At 38.8% G+C, this 12,500-nt stretch overlaps 1 protein-coding gene across 3 annotated transcripts in view; it reads right to left on the bottom strand.

The window, feature by feature from the left end:
• The window catches only part of LOC138007405 (con-Ins K1-like), an 11,071-nt gene extending 1,299 nt beyond the window's left edge, over positions 1-9,772 (bottom strand). Inside the window, exons 1-3 of one of the 3 annotated variants that reach the window (XM_068854288.1) lie at positions 9,627-9,772; positions 1,238-1,307; positions 1-25 (exon numbers count right to left, since the gene is read on the bottom strand). The exon at positions 1-25 is cut by the window's left edge and continues 89 nt beyond it. In XM_068854288.1, coding sequence (XP_068710389.1) covers positions 1-25; positions 1,238-1,307 — 95 coding nt within the window. In that variant the 5' untranslated portion in view covers positions 9,627-9,772. Of the gene's footprint in view, positions 26-1,237; positions 1,308-3,819; positions 3,941-5,940; positions 6,031-9,626 lie in introns of those variants that run through there. The other 2 variants (XM_068854289.1, XM_068854290.1) reach the window with 2 other exon arrangements.
• Between the last annotated feature and the right edge of the window lie 2,728 nt (positions 9,773-12,500).

The following is a 12,500-nucleotide window of genomic DNA, read 5'->3' as shown; positions in this document are numbered from 1 at the left end:
ACTTCGTGGGGCTTGTATATATCTCCTGTAAAAAAAATGAGCCGTTAAATAAGTAGGTAGTACGATTATGTGTTGTCAAAAAATATTAATAGAAAGTGCAAGTCGAAATGAGGAGAATATAGTTCAGGGAATTTTGAGGAATATGGTTCAGCGGGAACTGGTTTGCCTGGGGTAAAATCTTTGCATATGGATGATAGCGTCTACCGAGAAAGATGCTCACTCCTGTCCTTTGGTTATGCAAAGTTAATTTATTTTCAAACCGTGAACGAAGGAAAGAAATCATATTTCTCAACAAGTTGGCATTGTACTATAGGCGCGGCCTGTCAGTCGGAATTTAAAATGGTTTCCTGTGTGAGGCCTCTTCTGACAAATTCACAGATCTAGTCCTGTCCTACTCTTCTGACAAAACTATTGAAAGTCTTCTTGAAACAGCCTCAATATTTGATGAAAATGAACTAGACGGGATAAATAACTCATCCCAAGATTTTGGTGCAGCAAAATATTTGACCACGGTTAAGTTATTTTTAAAAATTACTCACAGTGTTGCCATTGATTCATCGCGTGACTTGCCAAATCTCCGAAATGTTATGAACCTCTTGACAACAACCATTACGAGTGACCTTTTAACTGAAACAACTCTTTTGCATTTTTTTTTTCCCTTTTAACCATACCTTCACCTCTTAGGCTCAGCACACATCATACCGACGTCCACAGCAATGGGGTCATGAAACGATTTTTTTAAAAACAGATTTTCTTTTTTTGCGGAGGTTGCAGAAAAAGCAAGGCGAAAATCATGTTAATCTAATGTTGAATAGCAACGAGCGCAGGCCCATCCCAAACTCATCCCAAGTCAACTCCTCTTTATCGTACTTCCCTCGTGGTTCAATTTGCCCATACCTTCCGTGTATTATTTTATTAAGATGTTCTGTGAATGCTCTAGAAGAAAACAAATGAACGCCTTATCGCGTTATCGATTTTGACTTATCGTCAGCTAATATTCACTTTTTTTTCTGGTGAAACATATCTTTTTGCTAAAAATAATAATTTCTCCGGTAGTTTTGCTCAGTGCAGACTCAGTTAATGATTTGCTCATTCGCTTCGATTCCCTGGTGCGTTCGGTGAACACTCTACATTCAATTATCCACTACTCCGTTTGATATTGTGACTAAGTATTTACACTCTAGGAAAATGAAGTGTTCTGATAGTGCACGTGCGTGCGACAAAATGGAAGTCTTACCTTTCGTAAATCCAAGGCACAACAGAACAGCGAGGATTGCAACAGTGCTCCACAAACAAGACTGTCTCATCTGGAAGTTGAAATGAGAAAAGAAACTTATAAATCCAATCCACTGGCTAGCTTGTTCAGTTGTTCTTGGATAGAGACTTCAAGTAATTAATTTTGATTTAGTTGGCTCTATGCTTGTTTAGATAGATTTTTTTGAAATTCAGCGACTGATGTTGGTGACCTGTACACGTCACTAGTTAAGGACGAGTACGGTCTGAAAAGGAAAAGCTTCCGTTGCGGTGGAAACTCTTTGCCACAAGAAGTTACTTGTCTTGTACAGGTCAAGTGATAACTTTGATGAACAAATTACTTTCTTCCCCCGTGACTAAAGGTAAAAGGTGTTATTTTCGATGGAAGAACTTTATATGGAACTTTATACCAATATGTTCAACTTTGCTTTGTGTCTCGTTTCATAACGGCGCTCACGTTTTATATGCACGTGCATGAGGTAGCCCTACCGAATCCGACAATTGATTCAAACCAAGAAAAAGAAATCATGCACCTAAAGAAATTCTAGAGAGACACGACTTATCGTGGATCTGACAGTCATTTGGGCAAAAATTAAAATAAAAAAGAAAAGAAGAAGAAAAAGCTGTAGCCTCTAATTGCAAGCCAGTTATTCTCTGTTGGTGTTATTTCTTTTTTAAAAGCACTCGGAAAAATACATTCTCATCATTAACAATCTATTTATACGTGTCCCTTTGTCATTAATTTACGGGCAACTAAGGTATATTTTGGCTTTTGGTGTTATTTGATAAGAGTAGTTTACTTTTTCAACCATATTGCAGTTGAAAAGTTATTGATCAAGGTGCGGTTGAAGTACTCTGATCTCTGAAGGTCACATCATGGCGCATCCATTTGAGGCTATTTCAGTTGACCTGTTGTCTTGGGATTTATTCGTATCCGGAAAGAGCGGAATAGCATTCTGCTGATAGTTTTGTTTCCATTAGAAGAGTAAACACAATAAACAATGCGGTGTACTCGAAATACACAGGAACCGCCCCCTCTTTGATAAAATTTGGCCCTGTTCAAAACCGCGAGCATACAATTCCGAGGATTTGTTCCCTGGTCACCTCTGCAAGAATCCTTCCGTTTCTGGAATGCGCGTTGGGTTACTCCTAGACCGGAATACGACCAAAGATGATAGTCCAATCAATATCAGTACAAAAGAAAACAATGTATCCTGCTGTTTTTGTATCACCAACTAATTTAAAAGCAGTATTTGAAACATAGTTGTTTGTAACAGTATCCACAGCAAACTGTTCGATCTTTGCACTCTTAAAATGGGTGGAACTAGTAGTGAGAACTAAGTAGCATAAGCGGCCCTGTTTTAACTAAAATTAAACAAACTGCTTTCATGCTAAAATAGGGTTGAATTCGTGGAGGCTGAGTTGGCCGACCAGGTGTCATGGGCAGACACTGTCTATTTCTTGTAAGGAGACATGCGATTCGGTGTTTCTTTAGAGAATTTTTGTTTTTCTCAGAGCCAAGTCAACGACTTGAATTTATGGCTTCATTTCGTTAGTAGAATGATTAGGGTACTCGTAATGCGGAAATGGCCCTGAAAATTCTAGAATTGCCGCTCATTGCCATACAACGAGTCGCTGAAATCTAATCCTAATGGGCTTTTCATTGTGCGATTCGATTGAACAGGTATTGCAGTAAATTGCATATCATGGCCACCACACTTGCTAGAAGCCGCTGCCAGTTCGGGTAATTTACATGTAGGTGGGGTCGAAGTACTTAACCAATACTGCTGGATGAAATTACTGAAGACGAATTTATGCACCTTCACCAGAGTATCCGTATGGTTATTCTGCGTTCGCGGTTCGAATACTTTTAATTGAGTTGGTTGGTTTCAATTTCAATAAACACAATTTTAAAAATTTTGAGGTTTCCATAAATTGGCAGGTTTTCCACATTTTTGGGCGATATACAACATTCAAATAGGCTTACAAAGAATTTGACTCTTAATGGCTTTAAATTCCCACTGTTACGTTTTCAAAGTCAAATAGCTTTATATTTACTGATTTCGTGAAATATTCGCTCTGCCAACAAGTTGATAAACTTTAAAAGTAAATGTGGGCTATCATAAAAAGGTGGAAAAACGCTGCCTGGTGTTGGAACTCTTCGCTTCACACAAAGGCTTACTCTAAACTCCTAATGTCAGCTTTTTAGTCCCTTTATCAGAGCCTGCCGAAGTCATCCGCACCAAACACCACTGATATTCACTTCACTGGCTGAACTTTCTCTCTATCATAGCTCCGCAGTTTCTCCAGCAGGCAGGCTAAGCCGCTTTAAATTGTAAGTTTCTTTACAAGAAAATGCCGCTGTTCTCCGTATGCACATGGTCAAGCGATGAACAAAATGTATGGTTAATAACTTGTAAGAAATAACTGGCATTATCTGTGCCGTGCTCAATGGGTCGAGGGGGATCACGATCGCACCAAACACTTCGTATACTGAACCTTCAGTAACCACGTTGCAAATATGATTTAACAAAAAAATAATGATAAACTAAAGGAGCTTCTTACTTTTCTTCGATGTCAGTGGGTACTTAACCTTTTTCCTGGTTTCCAAATTAGTCACTTATTGGAGCGAGAAAGTTCTAAAGCAACCAATTTGACCACCAAACCACGTGTTTAATGCTACAAAATGACAAGAAGACTCTTTTAAATCGTCTTAGGAGAAAACTTAAAGCGGATATGCGTGGTCAATGAGAAAAAGCAGAGTCACTACTATTGCAGGAGGGGCCTTCCACGTACAGGCTGTATTGGCTTTTTCGTTGTGTACACTGTCATCGCTATTTGCATATGAAAGCTTCTTGTGGCTTTTTTGTTTGATAACAGAACTCGCGCAAGACAAATGAATTCCGTGTCCTATATAACTCAAAGAATTACTTTAATATTAAATACATGAAACCGTGGCTTGAGAAAATAAAATCGTATTATTATTTATTAGGCTTTACATCGCGATAACCCTAATTCATTTTTATCCCTATTATCTGCGCTCCCCTGAACAGCGTGTCAAATGAAAACAGACGAATCGGAAAAAAAAAAATTCATCTGATTTTTCGTAAAAGTTTGATATGCTCTCGGCTTGATAGCAAGCTGTCCTAAACGTTTATAGACAGGAAATTGCGACATTTAGCGGGTCTCAAACCCATGTATTAAGTGTTGTAAGTTACACTGAAGAAAGCTGCTGGTTGCTTCATGACGTCCGCTCATCCTTACTTTGATACATAATAACAGAAATGGAATACGCCTTTTTTGTAGGATTTCCGGAACAGTTCGTTATTGAGTCTCATTTAATTAGAAAGAACGATCATCGAAGTCACGTAGATTGGTTTGAGTTGCTCAGTTTTTGTGGACCCTTTTAAAGAAGCTCCTTGGTTATCAGTGGTATTTCATCTCCCGCAGTTTTGAGAAATCTGGCTCAATTTTTGTTTCTGTGATGCGTTTTCCGCTGAAACAGCTAAGAAATTTTATAGAGCTAAACTGGATATTAAACGATCAAGGGAGCTTAAAACTGAATCATCTGATTATTAGATTCGTTTAATACCACAACAAAATAAATACCGTTTGGGATGATAGGTCTAAGAATCTTTGAACATGTATCTTTGCTGCCTGGACCGACTTAGTGGAATAAGCTGAATGAAACTGGCGTCTAGCCAATTGATTGTTGTTAATGAAACTTATAAGCGATTTTACACAAATTCGTCTATTCGACTTCAAGGAAAGTCCTGTGAATTTTCCACTCTGTTAATCGGTTAAACACATATCCAGGTTGATTTTGGCTTTGCGGTAATTTTAAATGCAACCGCAGTTAATTCATAAAAACAGAAAGCTTAAATGTGAAACTGTTACGCGAGCAGCTGAAACTAAAATACTGGAGCCAAACAATGGCCTTCGCTTTTATTGTACTCGAATATTGCTTGGATATTGATATCAGTCGAAAAAGAAATTAAACATATTTTACATTACTCTCCTTGTTTATTCAATAACATGACCCCATGACACCACTCACAATTTATTTCCTGTACATTGCCGGTTAATACCAAAAATTATCTCCATCTTTTGTGTGTCTATACAGCGAGTGTTGTAATTAAGCAGTATTAACGATTCACTCGTGCCTATTGTCGGCACTCTCCTTGCGGTCTGTTATGTTTCAAAGCATATCCCTTGGTGAACCTACGCGTAAAATCGAGACATAACAGTTTCGAAGGAAGTTAATTTAAATTAAAGGCCCCTGAAGCTCTTTTTGTGATACTATATGTAGCTGCTTACTCAATATTCAACGTTTAGTTTGAAAAAATACCGTGTATACTTCAAAGTCAATTTGTTATCTTTCACGATGGACGTTGAGAGAAACCCGGTCTTCCTATTGAAAATTCTTGACAGAGCACGAGCAAACAAACAACCCTGCATTTTTGCGAGTTTTTGTATCTCAGTATTAAAAACGAAGAAACTGTATGCGATCTTCATGAAAAATTCTAGGATGATCACAGACGGGGTGATGGCTTGTCAATTATTTGTGATACGGTTCCCGTATAACTCCAGGCTGCTGAATACTTTAAAAAAATACTACGAATCCTGTTTACACGATCAGTTAACTCCATCATGCCAATCGCATTTCTTGCCGTCTAGCTTACATACCTTGCTTGGTTTCGTCCAAAATATTTCAAGTGTGACCTCGTCAAGAGCTTTGTGCGCTTCACCAGAAGCCGGCCTTCCAGCTTATCGAGAAACATCCCGGCTCGTTTTTATTTACTTCTACCACGTGCTACTCTCAACAAAAAAGCTCACTTTTGTTGTTTTAAACTAAATATGACATACACTCTTCAAGTGAAATCTCTAGTTTCTGTAAACAAGCATTGTTCGTCATAAACGCTTCCGTTACTTTCTGCTGTGCCAATATTTCTTTTCTGTCAATATGAATCGCTCACGGCAAAATTCCAAGCCCCCCTTGGCAGTGAACGTTAAAAACAGCCAGATTTCACCTCTCACGAAGTTGTCATCTTGGCTATCTGTTCAATTTTGTGCGGCGCTTTGCTTGAAGCTAAGATCGCGTTGTTCAGAAAAGCACTCTGGGATTGCGTCTTCTCAAGACTTTTCCAGTACAAAAGGAAACGCTATTGTCAGATTTCTAAAATCTCGGACAAAACCGCGCAATGTTTCATCTTAGTAAAACTTGCTACATGTAATTTCATGAATAATATTTGAGCTCAATCAGTGCTTTCGCGAGAAAACAGACGTAGAAAGTCTATAACGCCCTTGCAAAGTAAATAACTACCTCCGGCCTTTCCATAACAAGGCCTCTTATTTCCGCGTACGTCAAATACAGAGTTTTTAGTTCGATTATTTTTTCTCACTTTGCGTTTTATGGCTCAGCCTTTGTTTGAACGAGGCTTAATTTTGATCCCGATCAATCGGAAATATTGGACTTATTCAGTTTTTCAGTTATCGAGAGGTCGCTATAATCGGGCAGTCGCAACAGGAACTCAGTATTTCCAGTATAATTCAATATCAGCCTCATGTCATTAAAATGCAAATTTGGACAACCTGCGTCCTTTACAAAACTTCTAGAGGTATTACGTTTTGTTGTTTTTCAAACACGGTGAGCATGCTCAGTTTTCGAAGGTGGCCGAAAGCTGTTTGAGCGTTCAATCGAAAAACACCAAGGAGCACCTCATGATTGAACCTCAATCCCTTTGAAGATGATTTCAATTCCACTTTTTATGAACATTACTAAGACAAATGTTCACAACAAGCTAAGCCAATAGCGCAGAATCGTTTTGCCTAGCGTTGTTACTACGCTGGATAGTATTCAACTGGGGATTCCTCCGAAACACCCGGTCAGGTCGAAATAAACTCGGAGGCTAAGCTTTCTAGGTGTTTCACTTCAGGACGGTAGAAATACATCTTGTGGTTAAGGGCTCGTTGCGTATATTAGCCGATCATCTCTATCAATGCGGCAGAAAGAGAGAAAGCGTTTAAACCGAATACAAATCAGATATTTGATTAGGGACTTAAGTAACTGATAAATTTAGGCTGGTTTTTTTCAAATGAATTTCAGTCAAAAGACTTCAAATTGTAAACATAGACGAAGAGGGCGATATCCTTATTAGCAGAATGTCTGATCGTTATCTTGCCGTGTCCATCAAGGGACGTAAAATAAATAGGCGAAGCCATGCAAAAACCCAAAACAAACCTACTGTAGTTTGAAAAAAGAAGTCCATAAGTGGTGCACCCTTTACTATGTCTAACATTTCTTTTTTCCATACTATGATTTCAAGGCTAAAGCCACTGATCTGTTAACCAATCATAATTGTTGTGCGAGAATCCCTTTCATTCTAACAAGACGGATAAACAAAGAAACGGGAGAAGCGCCCCAGTTTAACCCGGCGGCGGAGTCTTGGCTTGAGCCAATTTTTAGACCCTACTCTGTCTTGGCTTTCCATTACATTAATTGGAAGTCTCCACACACGGTGAGATTAACAGTAGGATGTTGTAAATACTTCAGTCAGAAGCTGTGCTTTAGACAAGTGATATCATTGTCGTGCGTGCAGAGAAAATCCGGCGAGAGCTTGTGTTAAGAAAAACGTACTTATTTAGCTTTTGGTTACCAAAGCCTTCACTGCTGGTGTTCAATCAACTTTCTTGGCTTTAGCTTATTCGCCCCTTTTTGAGGGGAGGAGTCTAAGGTACGCTATGAACACAACAGTAACTTTGGCGCTTCGAGACTAACGTAGCTTGGACTTCCAAACTTTCCTTTTTACATTGCATCCGCCAACCACCTTTACTGCGTATATTGTTGCAGGATCAAAGACAGACGGCTTACCCAAGATATGTAAATAATTATGCTAAACAGAAAAATTTGCTCTGCGCCGATAACGAGCTACCTTTAGTTGAATCAGTTTCGGGGAAATATAAATTAAGGGAACATAACTTCACAACTGGAAATGTCAATCGAAAAGCAACTTCTGTTCTAGACCCGGGTCTGCTATTGCTGTTGCCTTCATAAAACTGAACAGCGTAAAAATGATTCCGTTTCTTATGTGATCCGGTTGTAAAAGACTCAAAAGTCGTTGTGGTTGCTTTCTGCTTCGTTGCAAGCCAAAATTTCATAAACGTTGATTTAATACTTCCCGTTCCCCGACCCCGAAATGATCATTTTCCTCTATTTCCTCAGAACGAACTATGGGAAAAGCTTACGACATCAGAGGAAACCGCTAGACACAAGATTTAACAACACCTAGAATGAGCTTAATTAATGAAAAATTCTATTTGCTAAAAGGTTGGTTTCTCTAAGAAGATTAGCGGTTTATCGGGGCTTAGTAATATTTTAGAAACTCCAGTATCGTTAGAGAGTTTAAAATTCCTGGAAGAGAAATAATGAACTCATATCATCCTCGTGATATTGCCAGATTTCTGCTTGACGCGAGCGCCGATGATATCACTAGTCTTAATTGCTTATTATTGTGATGAAGAAGAAGCTGTGCTGCGGATTATCCACCAAAAGTCCGCTTGGACTCAAAGCGTTACTTTTGTCCTCAAAGGTTTACTTTCTTCTCTAAACAAATTATCATTGATGTCGTTACACTGCCTTTACAGTGCACCCTAAACCCTAGCTTTTATTTTCGGCAGTTTCATTGAAAAGAATGAAGACTTGATAAGTGAGATCCTAGGCAATCTTTACAATCTAGTTTTTGAACAATCCAAGTGTTAACATTGTGAAACAGAAATACTTAACGACGCTCTTTGCAAATATTAATCAATCTAGATGGGAAAATTGTTCACTGTAACTGTCAACGATTTAAGTTCTTTTATTAAAAAGTGGGCTGATTTATTTAAAAAAATATGTGCTTTGCTATTGCAACATGTCAGTCGTAAAGTTTGTCCTTTTGGTTTCAAGGAGAGAAAGATCAAACATGCTTTTGAGGAGTGGTTGCTGCCCAGGTCACTTTTGGGCTTGCTTTAAAATTGACGGGAAAAATATACCAAATATTTATAGCTATGACATTTTCGACGTTCGATTGCTGACATTTGAATATCCAGTCAGTTTCAATGAGAACAAATTTGTTTTGGTTGTTTATGTTCCCGCTCGGTCGGAAAATGACGACAATTGCCATCGGTGTGGCCTTCGTACTGAACCACAGTTCAACAAAAAGTTGACAGTTCATGCTTTGAAAACATAATTATTGAAAATTTTTGAGACTGACTACTGACTGCATCCTGGGTACAGAATATTCTCCGAAACGACATGATGAAATCTGTTTGTTCAATGGGTCATTCGTCTCGCTAATGAAAAGAACACATTATTCCTTATAGAAATGGCTTACCTTCAGATTTGCTATTTCTTAAATTCTTCTTCTGATAATGTGAGTGTTTGTTTAAGACCCCAACTTCAGTGTGAGTCCGGTGTGATGTTAAAAGGAGCTGCGAGTGTTATGATCTCCCGACACTGGTGGCTACCTTTTTATGGATAGCGGTGGAAGGGCGTGGACAAAGAAGTCCACAAACAAACAAAATAGCAGGCTCAAAATGCCGTCACTTCCGCTATTACTAATAGGACAAAGTACTATAAATAGATGGAACGATAAGTCGCCATAAGTATTGTTTTTTCAACGTTCTTTTCTATTCAAATAGGTTTCAAACGTAGATCTGTTTCAAGCTCTGTATGGACATTGCTAGGTTATTCCAGAACTAACGAGTCAAAGTCTTGAGAGAAAGTCACGTAACCATTTCGTTGTGGTCAAATTATTTTTTTCTTGTCATTGCGAGAATGATGATAGCTTACTTCATCAGCGGATTAACAATAACATTACCCTTATCAATACAGATCTATATTACCCTTTTCAAAACTAAAGGCGCGATTACCTTTACCGCCACACAATAACATTGAATTCATAACTCTTTATTTACGTCACGTCACTTCGTGGTCACATTTAAAGTATGTCACGGCAATCAACAAAGAGAACTTTTGACGCATATCTGACTGGAGTATTAATTATCTGAGCTCGCTTGTGGCCAGTTATTTTTATCATCCTTTATTTTTTTGCCTACTGGAATTTTTCATTTCAGTGATGATATTTTATAGAAGTAGACACGGAATTGGTTATTTTTAGAAATTTTCGAAGCAAAAATTTGGATCTGCCGTTTAAGTACTACTTCTGTTTGTTTTAGCATTTCTTTATTTTTCATTTTTTTTTGTCATTCCAAAAGGCGCATTTCTTTGTTGGTACAGTAAATATTTTGTCCATAGAAGGACCACTGTCTTCGTGATAACAGCCAGATGCTGACATCTTGACCAATTTCCGCCTTTCGAAATATTTTTAGCGATGCAGATTGTGAAAAATCACTGACGATGCGGTTATTTCTGATATTCGTATTCCCTTTGCTGTGTCTGCCACGGCCCTTGCGACCTCGGCTCTAATTGCACACATTCTCTATTAAAAGACGCAATTAGCAACTATAGGTCACTTGAATAGCCGATAATTAAGGTCACTTGTGGCTACTTGCGGTCGGAAATGTTGTCATCCTCAATCTTAATTGGTTTCTTTTTTTCCTGCAAAATTTCTTATGTTAGTAAAATATTTGTTTAACTTAATTTGCTAACTCTCTTCCCTTTTACAGTGGAAAATGCTTGTTAAGTCAGGAAAATTCCCCAAGACAAAGTTGGGCTACCAACCGGTAAGGATTAGGAACGAATCAACTGAGTTTGACGCGTTTGTTTCCGTATCAACGTTTCCTTCTCGTTCCGGTGCCATCAGCCGGGTAGGTTAAGCACTTGCGGTCGAATTCGCGGCTGTCTTTAATGTGCTCTGTAAACAAACGTATGCCTTAGTAATCCTGCCAAAAATTAGAAATAGCCGAAATTGATTTGTACTGTTGGTCCTTATTTGTGCAGTGATCTTTGGCGCTTTTACGTGGCCGTCAGAGAGCCGTGGGAAAGCAATGCATAGTATTTGAAAGTGAAGTGGCTTATGGCATAACTTCGGTCTTCTGTCATATGCATCAGCTCTAAACATGAAATCCTGCACGTGGAAGAAATTTTTTAGTTTTTCGTTGTACGTCTCCTTCGGCTAAAGCATGCCGCGATACTGCCGTAAGACTTTGAGGAATGCCTACTGAGTCAAAAGCAGAAAAGCATTTCCGAATTGGGGGTCAATTAACAGTTTTTTTCAAGTTTTGTCTATAAATGTCGTCCTTGTTTGCTTAAAAAGCTGAGACAGTAGAGAGATTGCCATTTTTGGCAAAACACAAATTTTCGTCTGCCGTTTGCCGTTTGCTGTTCGGCAAACGGCAGACGAAAGTTTGTGTTTGCCAAAAATGGAAGAAACTCGTTTCATATGAGCTACTGAATTTCTTGCGCGTTAGCAGCAGGTATCAAGTAACTTTTCCAAAGAGAGAGACGAGTTAGAATAACGTAATTTTCATGCTTTTATGAAAAGTAGCAGCCCATCGTTTCGCGTTTGCCGTGTCAAGTAAACGCCATGCTTGATCTCTCCATCGATAGATTATTCTGACACGACAGAAACTCCATCTCTCACTTTTCCACTGCCAATTTGCTTAATTGATTTTGACGACCTAAATGGAACAGACGGTCAACCGTGTCGAAGTAAATCAGTGTCGTTGCTGATCAACATTAGGATGCTTAAAAATACATGAAGTCTGCAAATGCATTAAAATGATCACTCAGACTTGTGTGTGCACTTCTAGACGTTGCCAATTTCATCATTCAGGCGTTGGTCAATTGTTCTTCAACGCGGCCGTTTCAACTTTTTCCCGGCTTCGTTCTCTTGCTCTGGTCTAGCCTCTCTGTTGAATGAGCTTGGCATTTTGGGACCTACGGCATGTCCTTCCTGGTTTTTTTTGTTTTTGTTTTTTTGAAAAAATACTCTCCCATTCCTACATTTTTGTTCCCAGTTGGTGAAAAGTACTTCACGGCTGTGGGTTGCGTTCGTTTTCACCCGGTTCGCTTCGGTCACCGACATTTAACTTTAAGCCAAGTCCTTTGAGAGCAGTGCATCTTGGAAGCTTTCGTATTCTCTAGAGGCTCCTATTTTACTGAGCTTGGGGCTTCTGGGATATCTCGTTTCCTTCCCATGTATTCGAAACATTTTTGTTAAAAAGAACTTTCACCCTTGAATCTGAATGACATAATGATTGCCTGTGATCAATCAAGCCTTGGTTGTTCAACCTTCGGCTGGCAG

Source organism: Montipora foliosa, chromosome 6 (assembly GCF_036669935.1).
Source record: "Montipora foliosa isolate CH-2021 chromosome 6, ASM3666993v2, whole genome shotgun sequence".
NCBI classification, from domain to species: domain Eukaryota; kingdom Metazoa; phylum Cnidaria; class Anthozoa; order Scleractinia; family Acroporidae; genus Montipora; species Montipora foliosa.
This window is presented reverse-complemented; position numbering and strand designations above follow the sequence as displayed.